This window comes from Passer montanus, unplaced genomic scaffold (assembly GCF_014805655.1).
Source record: "Passer montanus isolate IOZ18808 unplaced genomic scaffold, ASM1480565v1 scaffold117, whole genome shotgun sequence".
Taxonomy (NCBI): domain Eukaryota; kingdom Metazoa; phylum Chordata; class Aves; order Passeriformes; family Passeridae; genus Passer; species Passer montanus.
The window spans coordinates 1,444,769-1,464,088 of record NW_024358389.1 but is presented as its reverse complement, the minus strand read 5'-3'; the positions used below and the strand labels follow the sequence as shown (position 1 = coordinate 1,464,088).

General features: G+C 56.3%; 1 protein-coding gene across 2 annotated transcripts in view; it reads left to right on the top strand.

Annotated features, from left to right (window-relative positions):
• The window catches only part of CDK12 (cyclin dependent kinase 12), a 30,005-nt gene extending 16,229 nt beyond the window's left edge, over positions 1–13,776 (top strand). The window contains exons 8-14 of one of the 2 annotated variants that reach the window (XM_039697159.1): positions 109–210; positions 1,394–1,471; positions 2,873–2,989; positions 4,985–5,116; positions 6,210–6,424; positions 9,427–9,870; positions 12,092–13,776. In XM_039697159.1, the coding sequence (XP_039553093.1) occupies positions 109–210; positions 1,394–1,471; positions 2,873–2,989; positions 4,985–5,116; positions 6,210–6,424; positions 9,427–9,870; positions 12,092–12,714 (1,711 nt within the window). In that variant the 3' untranslated portion in view covers positions 12,715–13,776. Of the gene's footprint in view, positions 1–108; positions 211–1,393; positions 1,472–2,872; positions 2,990–4,984; positions 5,117–6,209; positions 6,425–9,426; positions 9,871–10,624; positions 11,184–12,091 lie in introns of those variants that run through there. The other variant, XM_039697160.1, reaches the window with a different exon arrangement.
• Positions 13,777–19,320: the final 5,544 nt, after the last annotated feature.

Here is a 19,320-nt window from a genome sequence, read left to right as displayed (position 1 = left end):
CCTGTTGCCACCAACAGGCGTAAGTGCAGCTGGGAAACAAAATGGAGCAATTTTCAGGGTTTTGTGGCTCTTGGGATGAGTTTTTATTGGTTTTTTTTTGCTTTGCAGCCGTCCCTACACCAACAAAGTGATCACGTTGTGGTACCGACCCCCGGAGCTGCTGCTCGGGGAGGAGCGTTACACCCCTGCCATCGACGTGTGGAGCTGTGGGTGAGTGCTGCTGCCCTCCCTGCCCTGTGCCAGCTCCTCAGCACTCCCCTGGCAGCTGCTCCTTCGTTTGTGCCAGGTCCCACAGCTGCATCTGTGCCAGCCATGCAGGATGAGGCAGGGAGATGTCACAGTGAGGGATGGGAGTGTGCCCCCTCATCCAAACCACTTAGTAAAAACTCCTAGAATGAGGTTTTCCTTGGGTTTGAAATGAGAAAGGATAAAAAACCCAGCATTTTCACTGTTTAAAATGCATACCAACCTGATATTGATACACCCTTGAGATCAAGAGGGGTGACATTTGCCCTGTGCTGCTCACTCCTTCAGTGTGTTTTTTAGAGAATTTTTCTCTAAACTCTTGAAGTTGCAGTTTGCCACTAATTTATTTTTTTTTCAGCTAAAACATTTTTAAGTAGATATTTCAGATTTTAGGAAGTTCCAGTAGTACAGAAAGCCCAGGGAGCAGGAGTCTGGGCAGTTCAGCCACAAAGATGGAACATTTTTCCAAATGATTCAGAAGCAAATACTGGAGGATTCAGCAGTAGAACTGAGGCTGGATTCCCCACAGTGAGCACTTCCCACTGGGATGTTCCAGCTAAACTTTGTTATAACACAAAGACAGGTTGGGCAAACTAATAATTAATTATAATTACTGACTGTGAGGCCCAGTTGCTGCTCAGTTCCCATTCCAGCCAGGTGCCTGCATTTCCCCAGCTGCTTCTGGCACTGTTTCCTGGTGGCTGAAGGAGAGATGCTGAGGGCTGCAGGAGTCAGAGGTGCTCCCTCTGTGCTCTCTTTCCCTCCCAGCTGTACAAGAGCTCTGTGTGCACAAACCCATCTCCTCTGCTTGCCCTGACACCTTGGACCAGCAGAGAGAAGTTGAAAACCCAAACAAAAGCTGAACCTGGAGGAAAAATGAGAGCTCTGGGCTCTTTTCTCTTGTCACATTGACACATCCTCCATTCCCTGCAAAGAGTTAACCTGTCAGGGGCTTCCTGCACGCAGCAGCCACTTGCAGGAGGTGATTCCCAGGAGGCCAGGGCTGGGGACTCTGTACACACAGGTCACTTTGTCACTACAAGCCCTGATGCAAATCACTCTCCTCAGGCAAAGCACAAACGCGGCCGTGTTGAGACGCTCATCCCCAGGGTTTGCTGTCGTGACCTCTTGCTTTTCCTCCTTCCAGCTGTATCCTCGGGGAACTGTTTACAAAGAAGCCTATTTTTCAAGCCAATCTGGAACTGGCTCAGCTTGAATTAATCAGGTAAAGCTTTGCACATGCATGTCTGTGAAGGGAGGTGCTGCAGGAGCTGCTCGTGCACACAGGCAGGGAGTTAGAGGAGCCCTTGTTCTCTAACCTGACTGGAAAACAGGGCCAGGAATGCAAATGGGAATAATCAGGTGTCCACACCTACACCAGGTGTGTGGTTGCTGATTTATGTGGCCTCAGTAAACCTTGCTGTTTGCTGAGTCAAAAAATCACCAACCTGAATTACTTCTCACACTGGAAGTTTTAATCCTGGCATGATTTGGGGTGGAAGGGACCTTAAATCCCACCCAGTGCCACCCCTGCCATGGCAGGGACACCTTCCCCTGTCCCAGGCTGCTCCAAGCCCTGTCCAGCCTGGCCTGGACACCTCCAGGGGTATCAAGTCCACAGCTTCTCTGGACAACCTCTGCCAGGTAAAAATACTAAAAATTAGTGAGTTTGGGAAGTTTAAGTAAGAAACATTAAGATTTTAAACTTTGTAGTAAGAAAAATAAAATGTCATTGTTTAGAGTGATTTATAAACTCAAGCTCAACATTTTCCTCTTCCTGACACCTCCTTTTTTAACAGCTCATCTGAGCTGTGCCCAGCCCTGGGTTTTTCCTGCAGCAGGTTGAGAAAGGTGTTTTCCCTGGGCTTGGTGGCTCTGCTCCTCCTGGCTGAACCTCGAGTGCTGTGTCCAGTTCTGGCCCCCCAATTTAGGAGGGGGTGTTCAGCCTGGAGAAAAGGAGACTCAGGGGTGCCCTCATCACTGCAAAGCTCCTGAGAGGTGTCCGTGCTCAGCTGGGGCTGGGCTCTTTCTCCAGGAACTGACACAACCACAGGACACAGCCTTGAGCTGAAATTCAGGTTGGATATCAGGAAAAAGTTTTTTCCAGAAAGGTGATAAAGTTCTGGAATGTTCTGCCCAGGGAGGTGGTGGAGTCACCATCCCTGGGTGTGTTTAACAAAGCCTGGACTGGCACTGGGTGCCAGGGTTTATTGAGCTGTTGGGGCTGGATTGGACTCCATGATCTTGGAGAGCTCTTCCAGCCTGGGGATTCTGTTCTGTTCTTTGTGCTCACACCATTCCCACAAGGTCATTTCCTCTGGAGTGGCCACCAGGGACACCAGGACAGGAGGACACAGCCTCCAGCTGTGCCAGGGGCAGTTTAGGTTGGCCATCAGGAAAAAATCCTCCACAGCAAGAGGGACTGGGCACTGGAATGTGCTGCCAGGGAGGTGGGCACGGCCCTGAGGTGTTTAACCAAGGCTGGACTGGCACTGAGTGCCAGGGTTTGTTGAGGTGTCAGGGCTGGGCTGGACTCCATGATCTTGGAAGGTCTTGAAGATCTTCCAACCCAATGATTGTGTGAATTGTGTGAGTTCCCTGGCTGACTGTGCTCCCTGCTCCCCAGCCGGCTCTGTGGGAGCCCCTGCCCAGCTGTGTGGCCAGATGTCATCAAGCTGCCCTACTTCAACACTATGAAGCCCAAGAAGCAATACCGGCGGCGCCTGCGCGAGGAGTTCTCCTTGTGAGTCGGGCTGGGCTCCCTGTGCCCTCCCCCAACACCTCACCCACCTCCAGAGAGCTTCCCTGGGGCTGGGGACTGCTCTCCTGGAAGTGTGGCATCTTCAGGGGGATGTTCTTCATGGGGTTTGGCTCTGGGATGATTTTGTGGGAATTGTGGCAGAGGTGCTTCTCATAAATGGCAAAATACAGAGTGGAAATATGGAATATCATCAGCTGGAGGGGACCCACAGGGATCATCCAGTGCAGCTCCAGGCCCTGCACAGACACCCCGAAAATCCCACCCTGTCCCTGAGACTGTTGTCCAAACACTCCTGGAGCTCTGGCAGTGCCCATGCCCTGGGGGGAGCTCAGTGCCCATGCCCTGGGGAGCTCAGTGCCCATTCCCAGGGGGAGCTCAGTGCCCATCCCCAGGGGAGCTCAGTGCCCATCCCCAGGGGAGCTCAGTGCCCATCCCCAGGGGAGCTCAGTGCCCATCCCCAGGGGAGCTCAGTGCCCATCCCCAGGGGAGCTCAGTGCCCATCCCCAGGGGAGCTCAGTGCCCATCCCCAGGGGAGCTCAGTGCCCATCCCCAGGGGAGCTCAGTGCCCATCCCCAGGGGAGCTCAGTGCCCATCCCCAGGGGAGCTCAGTGCCCATCCCCAGGGGAGCTCAGTGCCCATCCCCAGGGGAGCTCAGTGCCCATCCCCAGGGGAGCTCAGTGCCCATCCCCAGGGGAGCTCAGTGCCCATCCCCAGGGGAGCTCAGTGCCCATCCCCAGGGGAGCTCAGTGCCCATCCCCAGGGGAGCTCAGTGCCCATCCCCAGGGGAGCTCAGTGCCCATCCCCAGGGGAGCTCAGTGCCCATCCCCAGGGGAGCTCAGTGCCCATCCCCAGGGGAGCTCAGTGCCCATCCCCAGGGGAGCTCAGTGCCCATCCCCAGGGGAGCTCAGTGCCCATCCCCAGGGGAGCTCAGTGCCCATCCCCAGGGGAGCTCAGTGCCCATCCCCAGGGGAGCTCAGTGCCCATCCCCAGGGGAGCTCAGTGCCCATCCCCAGGGGAGCTCAGTGCCCATCCCCAGGGGAGCTCAGTGCCCATCCCCAGGGGAGCTCAGTGCCCATCCCCAGGGGAGCTCAGTGCCCATCCCCAGGGGAGCTCAGTGCCCATCCCCAGGGGAGCTCAGTGCCCATCCCCAGGGGAGCTCAGTGCCCATCCCCAGGGGAGCTCAGTGCCCATCCCCAGGGGAGCTCAGTGCCCATCCCCAGGGGAGCTCAGTGCCCATCCCCAGGGGAGCTCAGTGCCCATCCCCAGGGGAGCTCAGTGCCCATCCCCAGGGGAGCTCAGTGCCCATCCCCAGGGGAGCTCAGTGCCCATCCCCAGGGGAGCTCAGTGCCCATCCCCAGGGGAGCTCAGTGCCCATCCCCAGGGGAGCTCAGTGCCCATCCCCAGGGGAGCTCAGTGCCCATCCCCAGGGGAGCTCAGTGCCCATCCCCAGGGGAGCTCAGTGCCCATCCCCAGGGGAGCTCAGTGCCCATCCCCAGGGGAGCTCAGTGCCCATCCCCAGGGGAGCTCAGTGCCCATCCCCAGGGGAGCTCAGTGCCCATCCCCAGGGGAGCTCAGTGCCCATCCCCAGGGGAGCTCAGTGCCCATCCCCAGGGGAGCTCAGTGCCCATCCCCAGGGGAGCTCAGTGCCCATCCCCAGGGGAGCTCAGTGCCCATCCCCAGGGGAGCTCAGTGCCCATGCCCTGGGGAGCTCAGTGCCCATTCCCTTGGGAGCTGTTCCAGTGCCTGAGCACCCTCTGGGAGGGAAAAAACCTTTCCCAAACCCCAGCCTGAACCTCCCAGGCACAGCTCCAGCCTCCCCACACCTGGTACTGCCCTGCTGCTGCCTTTGAGCTGCTGCATCACAAGAAATGAGCTCTGGCTGTGTGAATTCCCCTTAGGCCTGAGGTGTCCTCCTGCCACTGAGCTTTTCCCACACGTTTTCCATGAGCTCATCCATGTTTCCCACCCTCCCCACAGCATTCCCTCGTCTGCCCTGGACCTGCTGGACCACATGCTGACGTTGGACCCTGGCAAGCGCTGCACAGCAGAGCAGGCCCTGCACAGTGACTTCCTGAAGGACGTTGACCTCAGCAAAATGGCACCTCCAGAGTAAGTCCCAGCTGCCATCCCCCTCTGGGAGCTTTGGGATGGAAACATGGTGTTCTTTTCAGTCAAAATTATGATTTCTGGGTTGTTCTCTCAACTCTGCCCTTGTATTTGGTTATGTGGTTGAGCAAATGGCTTTTCCTGTGCTGATGGTTTTCTCTCTGATGACAGGCTGGGTTTATAAAGCCCAATTTAATGTTTGTAAGATGCTCTAAAGCTCTGCTGGAAGATGTACAGGAGTAGATGAAGCACAGCCCTGTCTCTGCCATGGAGAACTGCTCAGGCCTAATTAAGGCTGTGTGTTAATTGACTGCCAGAGTTGAGCAGTGTCCCTCAGTTTTCTTCCACTCCAATCAAGCAGATGATAAAACCATGACTGGTTTGTGTGAAAATGCAGCCACAGCTCTGGAGATCCCTGTTTCTTTCCCTGTTTCTCAAGGAAGGGCCTTTCCTAGCAGTCCCAGACTCCAGAGCTTGGAGCACCCACTGGTTTTGTGTGCCTGCAGTGAGATCCCAGCACATTCAGGGGTCAGGTCCCAGTGCAAAGTAAATGATTTTTACACTGCCTTTCCTGGCTTTAGGACCTGCCCCTTCCTGTGATAGTCTGGCTGCAGTCATGGATCATGGAATCCCAGGATGGTTTGGTTGGAAGGGACCTTAAAACTCATCCAGTCCCACCCCTGCCATGGGCAGGGACATCTTTCAGTATCCCAGATTGGTCCAACCTGGCCTTGGACACTTCCCAGCTTTTCTGGGAAATCCATTCCAGCCTTCAGCACCTTCACAGGGAGGAATTCCTTCCCAAAAACCCTTCCTAAGTCCATTTCTCCATCTGTAAAAGTGGAGCAACATGACATGGATCTACAGAGTTGCATCCTGCAATGGTTTAGGTGGGAAGGGACCTTAAATGCCACCCAGTGCCACCCCTGCCATGGGCAGGGACACCTTCCACCATCCCGGGGTGGCTCCAAACCCCATCCAAGCTGCCCTTGGCCACTTCCAGCAATCCACAGGGGCAACACCATCTGCGCTAAGGGCTTCCTGTGGGTTTGGAGATTCCCTTGGTTTCCCTGCCACGTTTTTCTCTCTCTTGCAGCCTCCCCCACTGGCAGGATTGCCACGAGCTGTGGAGCAAGAAGCGGCGGCGGCAGCGGCAGAGCGGGATGGCCGTGGAGGAGCCTCCGGTATCAAAAGTTTCTCGGAAAGAAACTACCTCTGTTACAAGCACAGACACTGTGAAAAACAACAGCAGTCCTGTGCCCCCCCAGCCTGCCCAGCTCAAAGCAGAGCCTGGTGCTGCAGATGCAGTAGGTCAGTGCCCACCTGGGTCTGGAAAAGGCTCCTGGTGTGTTCCCTCCCTGGGAGTGGGAGGTTTGGGTCTGATTTTAAGTCAGTCTGGTTCTTTCACCTCTAATTCTGCAGAAAGGGCATTCCAGGCTCTTCCTGTCCTCATTTCTTTTATTCTTTTTTTTTTTTTCTCTCTGCTGTGAAAACGCAGAAGGTTCTGTCTGGTCTTCAGAAGTCACTGATGAGCTGACTGTGAATTTGTTCTGAGCTGTGTTATTAGTTCTAAAAGAGGCTGAATGATGAAAGGGGTCGTTGAGTCACTTCAGCCAGTGGAGAAACAAATCATAGGAATCATAGGCTGGAAGGTGGAGCCACGTCCAGGGTGTGCAAATGAGCTGAAGTTTGATCTTGTTGATAAATTATATGAAGATCAGGGGTGGGAAGTGTCAGGCTGGTGGGCAAAAATGAACATTTTTGCACTTTGCTGCAGAAAAGGTCATCCAGACTGGCAGGACCTGGACTTGTGCACTGTTCCAAGCAGTGACCAACTCCCTTGTGCCCAGAAAATAGTTGGAGGGGAGGAATGTGGATTTCCACAAAGCTGCCCTGATTGTTCTGTAGAAGCCTTACAAAAACCCAGATATGGGCTGAGGCTTCCTTTGTGTCCAATGCTGTGCTGACAAGTAACGAGGAAGACAGTTCTTGCTCCAGGGAATGCACAATCCATGTGTTCAGTGAAACATGGCAGATGGACAAAAGGTGGTGCTTGGATTAACAAACAGCTGGGAAAAGAATGTCCCGTTCTCCATTGCCTACCAGCAAGAGAAGCTCCATTTTAAGCTGCTGAAACCAAACCCTTGCACCCTTATTCCCAAAAAGTTCCAGCCTCACTGTCAGTGTGAAGGGACACCCTTGTCACTTGTCATTGGGCTGTGAAGGGAGGTGATGCCACTCCCAGGGTGTATTTTAGGATAACCTGGATCCTTGCAGGTCAGGACAGAGTGCTGTGATCCCAGGCCAGCTCCCAGCAAGGAATTGCCTTCTGCTTGACCTAATTCCTTGTGCTGTGTCAGGGAACACGCCCTTCCTGCATCCCAAAGAGCAGCTCAGCTCCATCCTGGGAGTCCTTCCTGGTGCAGGAGGGAGTGATTTGGGTCTGTGGGGATCTCAGGAGGGGCCAAGCTGTGATTGCCCTGCTGGGGGCTGGGGGCTTGCACTGCCATCCTCACCCATTCCCCCTCACCCCCCTGCCATAGCCTGCTATCCTTGGGCTGCCCCCACTTCCCAAAACCAGGGATGGGCAGTTAGGCCTGGCTGAGCTGATTGTGAGCAGAGCCAGGTGTGCTGTGGGTTTGGGAGGGCTGGGGGCAGTGCAGCAGAGCTCTGTGGGTGCAGTGTGTGTGCAGTACCACGGGGTGCTGCTGCCGTGCCACCGGAGCCGGCACCGCATCCCGAAATCCTCCCGGAGCATCCCTGCCTTCCCCCAGCCTGGGGACACAAACAGAGGCTCTTAAAGTGCTGTGGGATTTGGGGGAGGGGTCTGCAGTGCTGTGGGATGTGGATTTTGGCTGTGGGATGTGGAGAAGGAGTGTTCCTGGCTGTGGGATGTAGAAAAGGGGCGTTCAGTGCTGCGGGATGTGAAGACAGGATGTTCAGTGCTGTGGGATGTGTCCCTTGCTGTGGGACATGGAAAAGGGGTGTTCAGTGCTGTGGGACATGGAAAAAGGGTGTTCCTTACTGTGGGACATGCAGAAAGGGTGTTCATTGCTGGGGGATGTGGATCATGGCTGTGGGATTTGGGGAGCAGGTCTTCCTGGCTATGGGATATGGGGAAGGGATGCTCCTTGCTGACAGATGTGGATCTAGGACATGGAGAAGGGGTGATCCTGGCTGTGGGATGTGAAGAAGGGGTATTTATTGCTGTGGGAATGTAGACCATGGCTCTGGGACATAGGGAAGTGATGTTCCTTGCTATTGGACATGGAAAAGGGGTGTTCATTGTTGGGTGACATGGATCATGGCTGTGGGTCATGGGAAACAGGTGTTCCTGGCTTTGGGATGTGGGTATGGGCTGTTCCTGGCTTGGGATTTGGGGAGCAGGTCTTCCTGGCTATGGGATATGGGGAAGGGATGCTCCTTGCTGACAGATGTGGATCTAGGACATGGAGAAGGGGTGATCCTGGCTGTGGGATTCATGTCATGGCTGTAGGATGTGGATCATGGCTGTTCCTGGCTGTGGGACATGGGCAAGGGCTGTTCCTGGCTGTGGGGTGTGGGGAAGGGCTGTTCATTGCTGTGGGATGTGGATCATGGCTCTGGGATGTGGGCAAGAGCTGTTCCTGGCTGTGGGGTGTGGGTAAGGGCTGTTCCTGGCTGTGGGGTGTGGGGAAGGGCTGTTCAAAGCTGTGAGATGTGGATCATGGCTGTGGGACATGGGGAAGTGCTGTTCATTGCTGTGGGATGTCAATCGTGGCTTTGGGATGTGAGGAAGGGCTGTTCCTGGCTGTAGGGTGTGGAGAAAGGCTGTTCATTGCTGTGGGATGTCAATCTGGGATGTTAGGAAGGGTTGTTCCTGGCTGTGGGATGTGGATCATGGCTGTAGGGTGTGGGTAAGAGCTGTTCCTGGCTGTGGGGCATGGACCTGGCTGTGGGACATGGATATGGGCTGTTCCTGGCTGTGGGACATGGATATGGGCTGTTCCTGGCTGTGGGACATGGATATGGGCTGTTCCTGGCTGTGGGACATGGATAAGAGCTGTTCCTGGCTGTGGGACATGGATATGGGCTGTTCCTGGCTGTGGGGTGTGGGGAAGGGCTGTTCATTGCTGTGGGATGTGGATCATGGCTCTGGGATGTGGGTAAGAGCTGTTCCTGGCTGTGGGACGTGGGGAAGGGCTGTTCCTGGCTGTGGGACATGGGGAAGGCCTGTTCTGGCTGTAGGACATGGGGAAAGGCTGTTCATTACCACGTGCAGTACCACCATCCCAACCCTCACCCCTCCTCGGTGCTCCCCGTGTGTCCCGCAGGCCTGGGCGACATCACGCAGCAGCTGAACCAGAGCGAGCTGGCCGTGCTGCTGAACCTGCTGCAGAGCCAGACCGACCTGAGCGTGCCCCAGATGGCCCAGCTGCTCAACGTCCACTCCAACCCCGAGATGCAGCAGCAGCTGGAGGCTCTCAACCAGTCCATCACGGCCCTGACGGAGGCCACGGCGCAGCACCGCGAGCCCGCGGCGCCGGCGGCGGCAGAGGAAGCCATAGAGGAGCCTCCTGCAGAGGTGCCCGAGGAGCAGCAGACTCCAGAGGTAGCCAGCGCTCAGGGAGACATGCAGAACGTGCTGGCAGTTCTGCTGAGTCAGCTGATGAAGAGCCAGGAGCCTGGGATAACCCTGGAGGAGAGCAACGGGGAGAAGAGCAGCGAGCAGCGGGGGCCCAGGAAAAGCCCGGCGAGGCATCCCGAGGAGAGCACAGGTAAATGATGAACACACCTGATGTGAGCACAGAGAGCATCCCAGAGAGTGCTGCTGGTTGAGCTGCAGCCAGGAATGAGAGCTTGGAGTGGATGGGAGGAGGGAAGGGGGTAGGATGTGGTTGGACATCAGGAGGAAAGACCCTGACCCCCTCCCTGCGGTAAGTGCTGGACTGCTCAGGAGGTTGAACAGCTCTAAACAGCCCAAACAGGCAAATATTACCCCAAAATCCATGAGTGCTCCACTGTGAGTGGGCCAGTGAAGGTAATTGGAGGTTTTGGGGTTTGCCCAAAAATGCAAGGGAAGTTTGGAGGGTCGGTTCTGCCTCAAACCCCCCCAGCAATCAGTTTGCACGTCCAGGGAGTTTTTTTGCTGCACCTCTGCATTTTTTCCCAGCTCTTTTTCACCATCCCCTCCCTGCCCTATTAAATAAATAAATAAACAAACCTGCAGAGATGATTTTAAAAAGCTGAAATAGTGGTGAGTGCTGAAGGGAGGGATAATGGCAGCTGTGTGGGTAAAACCTGAGCATCCCCAAGTGCCTGGTTCTACCTGGAGCTCATTTTTGAGCCCTGAAACTCAGCAGCTCCTAAAGCTGAACCAAAACTGCTGCTTCTTATAGTGAGACTTTAAAACCCCCTGCTTGTATCAGTGAGCTCTCGGATTTCCTTTCCAAAGGTGAGTGTAAATGTCTCCATGTCTTTTTTTTTTTTTTTTTTTTTTTTTTGTTTCTGTTGATTTTTTGAATTTATTAGCAACAGCCTGTGACGACCTCACCAAATTGTAGAAGCGCCTCCTGAGTTTGTCTCAGACTCTCCGGGGAGCCTGTTTTGGCCCGATCCCACCTCCTGCAATGTAGCTGAACGTGCTGTGTTCTCGTGCCTTCAACACCCGCCCACCACGAGCCAGTTGTGATCGTGCTTTTTTTTTTTTTTTTTTTTTTTTTTTTTTTTTTTTCCTCCTTTTTTTTTTTTTTTTTTTTTTCTCCCCCTTTTTTTTTTTTTTTTTTGTTGTTGTTGCCCTGGTCCTGGAAGATAACTAGGTTACTGTAGAGCAGATGGAATTCGATGCCGTTGTTCTCTGTTGATAATTCTTTGGAATGATTTGCTGTCCCCCAGATCAGCTTGGCTTTACAAATTTTACCTGAAGATTGTTTTTGGGGTTTTGTTTTTATTTTTTTTTTCCCGTTGTTGTTTTATTTTTCCGGATTTCAATACAATCTAGTTTTCAAAGTGGACTGACGGATACGGGTGGAGGGGTGGTCCTGGAAGACTACTGGTTTTCACAAATAAAGTTTGACCTTTTTAATAACCAGTTTTGCCAATGATTTGAGGATGTGATTCCAACGAGGTGTCCGTGGGCTCTGCCATCGCCAGTAATTCCTTCCCCCGTGGGCGAGGGAGAGGAGGCAGCTCAGGTGTGTTGCTCCAGAGGAGGCAGGGCTGGTTTTGGGAGTGGAGCAGTGTCCCCTCCCTGCCGTGGTGTCACCTGCCCCGGTGGTGTCACCTGCAGCCGTGGCACTGCCTCAGGGGAGGGTCGGTGCTCTGCTCCCTCTCCCACCTCCTTTGTGCTGGGGCAGAGCAGGGGGGCTGGGGCTGACGGAGCTTTTCCAGGAGGGAAATAAATCCTGATTTGGGAGGAAATCAGGGGTGAAGGGGCAGGGGGGAGGAAGCAGAAGGCTTTTCTCGTGCTCAGGACAGCCTGCAAATATCCGGGTGGGCGAGCTTGTTTTGGACTCTGTTGGCAAGGTCGGGCATCAGGGTGGGTGGGAGGGGACAGGAGCGGGTGTCCCCTGCCCTCGGCGTGCCGAGGGGACACTCAGGAGCTGGCAGCCGTGTGCCGAGCTCGGCTTTGTGTTTGTCCAAGGCAGCACATCCGTGAGCCGCCCCGGAGCCGGGCGGTCCCTCGGGCGGCAGCGGGGGCTCCACATCTGCCTCGGGCTCGGAACGAGCCTGGATCCGGCTGCGGGAATTCCCTGCGCGGCTGCCCAGGTGTTAGGACAGCTGTTCCCGGCGAGTTGGGTGCGCGGGGGCCGGGGCGAAAGCGTTAATGAACATTGTTAATGAACGTTGATCTCCCAGCCCAGCGTTTCAAACTCTTCCCTCCGCCTCTTCCCAGAGCATCCCAGAGCGGGCGGCCTCGGCAAGGGATTGGTTTGATTTGCTTAGAAATGTCTTTGTCTCTGTTTGAAACGCTCTTTAAAAGAAGTCACCCTTCCACAGCGTGTCCTCCCGGCATTGTCCCACCCGAGAAGAGACCCCCCGAGCCCCCCGGACCGCCGCCGCCTCCTCCCGTGCCCGAAGGCGATCTCTCCGGAGCAGCCCAGGAGTTGAACCCGGCCGTGACGGCTGCGCTGCTCCAGCTCCTCTCGCAGCCCGACCCGGAGCCGCCAGCGCCGGAGTTCGGCCGCTCGCAGCCCGCCAGGACTTACAGCACCGACAGCTCCGAGGAGCCCAAGCCGGCCCAGACTCTGCTAGAGCCTCCTGGCCAAGCCCTGGGGAAAAGCAGGACCTTCTTGGGCTCCGTGAGCCACCTCGGGGAGAGCAGCAGCTACCAGGGCACGGGCTCGCTGCAGTTCCCCGGGGACCAGGACCTGCGCTTCGCCAGGCTCCCCGTGGCCATCCAGTCCTTCGGCAAAGCCGAGGGCAGCAACAGCAACGCGCTGCTGCACGCAGAGGCCAAAGTGCAGAGTTACAGCGACTTGGGGCCAGGCGGTGCCAGTGGGGCAGGGACAGGTCACAGCTGGGGTGCCCCAACCCAGGCGCCGCCTTCCTACGGGAAGGCGTTCCGAGGGCCTGGCCGAGTGCCTCCACGGGGGGGCCGGGGCCGGGGGGTTCCCTACTGAGATTCCTGGGATCCCCCCTTGCCTCTCCTCCTTTAGCCACAGGACTTGATTTTTTTTTTTTTTAATTTTTTTAATTTTTTTTTTTGGCCAGAGCAAGGTCTCGTCCGCATTTCAGCTGCTGCAGAGCTCCCTGGGCATCCCTCCCTCTCTCGGGAGCTGCCACAGGGTCCCCACTGGCCTCCCCTGCTTGGTTAGTGACAAAAAATAATCCCAACCCTGCAGCAAACTGAGCCAGGAGAGGGGGGGATTGATGGAGAAGCAGGAATGGAAGGAAAGAGGAATTTCAAAAATGCTGTTTCCCCCAGCTGGGCACTGGAGTTTGTCAGGGAGGGCTGGGGGGAGGCTGCTTCCCAAAGCGGTTTTATTTTTGTTGTTGTTGTTGTTTTGTTTGTTTTCCCCATTTTCTTAAGAAAAAAAAAGAAAAAAGAACAAAGAAAAGGGGAATTTATGGATGCAGAGGCACCTGGATGGGTTATCCCAGCAGTGGGATGTGACACTGGTTGTGTTTGGTTTATCTGATGTTGCTTTCTTTCCATAAAGCATCCGGTTTTCCCCCTGCTCCAGGGCCAGTCCTGTCCCCAGTGGCAGCAGCCTTAGTACATTGATTTTTGGGAAGGGTCTCTGGGTGTTGGATCCCTCCTGCTGTAACTTGGCAGTGGGAATTGTCTTTTTCTTTTTTTGTCTTTTGTTTTAATTTTTTTTTTTTTAAGAGCCGAGGAGAACACCTCCCTGAAAACCAGGGATTTCTGCCGTTTGTAACTTTCAGAACCCTTCAAGAATTGAAAAAAAGGAAACAAAAATCCCAACATCTGGTGGGATTTGCCAGCAGATGGGAGTGATTTGTCCCCAGCATCCTGGGCCAGTGCTGCCCATCCTGCCGAGGTCGGTCGCATCTCAGCCCTTTGAGGTTTTCCAGGTGTTCCTGTGTCATTTCCATGAGCACATTTCTATTTTTGTTGTTGTCAAGGAAGTATTTACGATGGATTTTCTCCTCCCACAGACCCTTGCGCTGTTCATTTCAATGAGACTTAAAAAGAGATGAATAAAACAAAGGTACCTATTTATCAGCTTTTTTTTTTCCCAAGTAGGCCTTTCCTATGGAAAACATTTAATTTTAGAGCCGACAGTTCTGGAGTGTTAAAGGGGAGGGGAATTTTGGGGTGGGCCAAGAGACCTTCTTGCTACTAACAGGATTTAATTTCTTTTTTATACAGAGAGATAAATTTAAATAAATGCACCTGAATAGGTGATGCTTCTCCAGCTGGGGAGATCCTGCCTTACCCAGCTTTGCCGTGGGAGGAAGGAAGGGAGAGAAATTTCAGATATAGATTTATTTTTAATTTTTATTTGCTGGTGATATGCAGGGAGTGGTGGCTCCCAGCACTGAGGGTGCGATGCTGTTTGCAGAATTCCCACTGGAAATTTGTAGGGTTTGGGATTGCTTTGTTGTTGGTTTGATTTTTTTTTTTTTTTAAACAGTTCATGCCTGATGTGCAGAGAGAAAAAAAAGAGAAGTTCTGTGAGACACAGAGTGCACTGAAGGGGCTTTAGGGGGGTTTCATTTCTCTAGTTCCCCTTTTCCTGGCACCAGCCCCAGGCTGCCATGGAGCTGCTGCTGGTTTTTTCTTCCCCAATCCCATCCTCTTTGGAAGGAGAACTCTCGTTCCTGTGCTGAATCCTCTTAGGAAGCTGCTGCCTGTTATTGTCTCCAAACTGGCACATTCCCAGGAAAGCTGCCGGGAACGTCCTCGACCTCCTGCTCCCCGTGCTGGTGTCCTCCTGCCTTTGGCGCCCAAGTTTGGGGTCACCCGTCCCAGTTTGGGGTGGATGGTCCCAGTTTGGGGTCACCGGTCCCAGTTTGGGGTCACCGGTCCCAGTTTGGGGTCACCGGTCCCAGTTTGGGGTCACCGGTCCCAGTTTGGGGTCACCGGTCCCAGTTTGGGGTCACCGGTCCCAGTTTGGGGTCACCGGTCCCAGTTTGGGGTCACCGGTCCCAGTTTGGGGTCACCGGTCCCAGTTTGGGGTCACCAGTCCCACTTTGGGATGGCTGGTCCCACTTTGGGGTGGCTGGTCCCAGTTTGGGGTCACCGGTCCCAGTTTGGGGTCACCAGTCCCAGTTTGGGGTGGCTGGTCCCAGTTTGGGGTGGCTGGTCCCAGTTTGGGGTTGCTGGTCCCAGTTTTGGGTCGCTGGTCCCAGTTTTGGGTCGCTGGTCCCAGTTTGGGGTCATCAGTCCCACTTTGGGATGGCTGGTCCCAGTTTGGGGTCACCAGCCCCAGTTTGGGGTCACCGGCCCCAGTTTGGGGTGACCAGCCCCAGTTTGGGGTCACCAGTCCCAGTTTGGGGTGGCCAGCCCCAGTTTGGGGTGGCCAGCCCCAGTTTGGGGTGGCTGGTCCCAGTTTGGGGTGGCCTTTCCCAGCTGGCCCAGCGAGGGCTCCTGTCCCCTGTCCCAGGGATGGACATTGTTCCATCTGCTCCCTGCCAGCTGCCAGCTGTCCCCAGGGCCCTGGGGCTCCTGTGGAAGGTGATTCCATCATTCCTTTCCCTGAGCCAGCCCAGGGAGGGACTCCTCACCCACCCCCAGTGGCTTTTCCTAACTGGTCCCAGTATGAGCCTTTCCACCCTTGGGACCCCACAGGGTCTGGGGGGAACAGCCTGGCCAGGTCCTGGGGGGCTGTGGGGCCACTCCTGGCTTCTCTTTTTCATTTATTCCCCCCACCCTTTTATTATTTTCATTTTTATTTTACCTTTTTCCCGATGCTGTGCACAAAAGGATCCACGGTGTTGGGTGGGATTTGTGCATTCGGGAGGATTTAAGCTGGTGCAGTTACAGACGAGGGGGTGAGGGCAGCTCCCCCCTCCTTCCCCCCATCCTGGCTCTGGGTTCAATCCCAAATTCTCCCACTGTAGCAGTTCCCAGCAGAGAAGCCTCTGGTCAGACTCTCACTGTACCTCTCCCGAGTTTCCCTCGGAGACCGAGCGCGCCTTTTTTCGGTTGTACCTTTGTCTCTGTACAGATATTTTGTAATATATTAAAATTTTTTTCTTTTCAGTTTATAAAAATGGAGAAGTGGAGATTGGAAAATTAAATATTTCCTGTTACTGTATCTTGCTTGCCTTTTGCTCCGTTGTTTCCCCGTAGCCTTTGGAATCACACGGTAACTTGTGTTTTCCTTGGAAAGCCTTTTATTCCCTCCTGGCGAGAGGGGTGGGATTTGGCATTGCCAGCCTCTGCAAGCCCCCAAATTCCACTCTCTAATTAAGCTCTGAGCCATCATTAGCCCTGGGTTTCCCCCTGCTCAGAGAGGTGTTGGTGGGGCCCAAGCTGGAGCAGGAGATGGTTTGGTTAAGGTGAGAATAGGAAACCCAGAGCTGATAGGAAGGATTGAGGTTGAGATTTGGCCCCAAACCCTCTCCCAGGTTCTGGAGTTCTCCCAGGCAGGAATTTGGGATGGCTGAAGGATTCAGGAAGGTTTGTGTGTGGGGCAGGAATTTGGGATGGCTGAAGGACTAGGGGTGATTTGTGAGCCAGGCAGGAATTTGGGATGGCTCCTGAAGCACTCAGGATGGTTTGTGTGCGGGGCAGGAATTTGGGATGGCTGAAGCACTCAGGATGGTTTGTGAGCCGGGCAGGAATTTGGGATGGGAGCCGTCCTGGAATCTCCTCCTTCCTGCTCGGCTGAGGCTCGGACAGATGATGAGAGGGAGCTGGAGGGGCTGTGGCTCCCCAGCTCCGTCCCCGCCGAGCCCGGCCGCCCCCTCCCGTTCCAGCCGCGGCTTTTCTCGCTCTCCTTTCGCCCGGCTCCGATCCCTGCGCTGACACATCTTAAAATAATATCCCTGTGCAGATGGTGGGGGGGCGGCGCCGGGCGCTTCCCGGTGCCTGGGAAAGCGGGAGCGAGCCCCCAGCGCCCACCCTGATTTATGGAGGGGGCAGCTGGGCCCCCTGCACTCGGCTGGATCCCCAATCCAGCCCTCCTGTCCCTGCCCGCGGCTCGGGGGCCTCACCCGGCTCGGCAGAAGGGACGCGATGCCATCCCCAGATCCATCCCCAGCTCCATCCCATCCCCAGCTCCATCCCATCCCATCCCCAGCTCCATCCCACCCCATCTGTGAGTGTCTGTCCGAAACTTCCCTCCATTTTTGTCATGAAAGCCAAGACCACCGGGGAAAGGAAAAGATCCTGGTCTGAAAATCCAGGTCTGTCTGTTTTTGCACCTTGAGATCAGTGAAAAAGAACCTTCACGAATCACGTCTTTAGGATGGATCGTGTCACCATCCCCAGCTCCATCCCATCCCACCCCATCCCATCCCGATCTTCCCATCCCGCTGCCGCCAGACAAAGCCCCACGTGGCCCCGGCTCCTGCGGCATCCCGATCCAAAGGTGACCAGGCCGTTTTATCCCGTTTAATTTATTTTGGCATTGAACTTCCCCGGCAGCAGCTGCCGTGCCAAATGGCCGGGGGCAGCCCGGAGCCGGCGCTGTAAATCTCCGGCCTTCGGCTCTCCCCGCTTGGATTATTCTCGTTGGAGCCGCGGCTGCTCCATCCCGACGTTCCTGGCTGCTCCATCCCACCCTTCCCGGCTCCACCGGCTCGAAATGTGGGATGTGGCACCGCTCTCCTTCCTCCTCCTCCTCCCCGCGATGCTCTCAGGGCTCCGGGGTTGTGCTGGTGGCACCGTCCAGCCCCGCATTCCGGAGCATCCCGGAGCTCCAGGCAGCGGGGATGGAGATGGAACGCTGAGGAAGATGAGGAGGAGGAGGACGGGGCCTTCCCGTGGAGCAGATCACCCTCATCCCACGGGATCTGTCGGAATCTCCGCCTGGAGCGGGCCCCGCACACGCGTGTGGCAGGGCGCGCACACCTGGGGTGGCACACGCGTGTTCACGCGTGTCCGGGGGGGGTGGCTGTCACCAGGTGTCGCTCTCGGCACGGCCACCACCTCCCACCGCGTCCCCGTCCTCCTCCTCCTCCTCCTCCCCGGCTATATTTGTCCTTCCAGCTGCTCCGGCTGTCGGCATTAAAGGTTTTTCATCCAATTTAGACGTTTCCTTCCAAAAACCCGTTCACACCTTTCCCTGGCATTTGGAAAGGGGAAAAGAAGAAAGGGACTGAGAAGGATAAAACCACAAAAAAAAAAACCAAAAAACAAAAACCCTTGGAGGTGTTGGAGGCCGCGGGTGGGGGATGGACGAGGTGTTGGGGTTGAATTTTGGGGGGAAGGACGGGGGTGCGAGCCCCCCCAGCATTTTCCACCCCATGGCACGCTGCATTTTCCATCCCTTGGCATCAAGACTCCGCATTTTGGCATCAAGACTCTGCATTTCGAGGGCACGGGCGGGTTTTGGGTGGCAGCACGGGCATGGATGGGGTGCGGATTCCTTAGGGGGAGGTGGCACAATCCCTGTGCCACGGGGCCACCTGGCCCTGTCCCCTCGCACTGGCAGCTTGATTAGAGCGGCGGCGCGGGCGGTGGCACAGCTGGTGCCTCCTGCCAGCCCCCGGAGCGGGGAGCGCCCGCCATTAGCGGCTCCAATTAACGGGAACGCGGAGCCCCCGCGGCCCGGGGGGGTCCCCAGCCCCGAGCGACCCCCGGTGCCACCTCCCAGGGACGCGGCAGCCGGGCTGGCATCGCCCACCCCGTGTCGCTGTCCCCGCGCCGAGGCATGGCAGCGCCAACGCTCCTGTGCCGTTCTGCCCAGCCTTGATTTTGGGGACATTCCCCTCGCCTGCCATGTGGGAGGGGACAGCGGGGTGACTCCAGCGAGCACCCGGATGGGGACAGGGCCTGGCACGGCACGCCGGGCGGGCACATCGCCCTCCCCGCTGCCACCGGCGCAGCTGAGCCAGGCGCGGGGGGGGCCGTGCCTGCACGCTTTCACCTGCCATTTAATTGGATGTATTTTTAATTAATGGCGCCTCTGGGACCAACATGAGACAACATGATCTCTGAATAGGGGCAGGGGAGGAACTGGGGCCGCGGGAGGATTGGGCCGCCGGGTGCCCTTACGCGCCAAACGCTGCCATCAATCACCCCCTACTTTTCGGCTCTGCACTCTTGGCTGGGGCTCAAGGCGGGCGCCGGGGCCACCCCCCGCTGCCGCCTGGCACTCGTGTGACGAGCGACACGTCCTCAGCCGCGGCTGGCGAGGGTGGTGACAGAGGCAGAGCCCGTTTTGCCACCAAATCCTGCCCCAAATCTGCTCTTGGGAGGATCTCCGGGGCATCTGGGGGGCTCCCAACCCCTCTGTCCCCCCCAACACGAGTGCTCCCCGTGTCACCATTGTTTTGTCCCTCCCTTCCGGCTCTGGGGAGGGGACACAGCTGGGTCTGGCGTGTCCCCCCCACCTTCTGGCACAGCCCGGGGGGGCCCGGCCGGGCGGTGGTGCCAGGGCAGCTGCCCAGCCCCGGCGGGGCTCGCCCGTGGCAGGTGCCGCGGCGCAATGTAGGGCAGCATTAATATTTAGCGGCACCGGGGGGTGGCACAGCTGCCTCCTGCGCTGGAATGCAGGCGGCAGCCAGCGGGGACTGCGGCCACCACGGCCACCAGGGCCACCACGCCCCGCAGCCACCGCGGCCAGCACACCCCCTTGGCCACCAGGGCC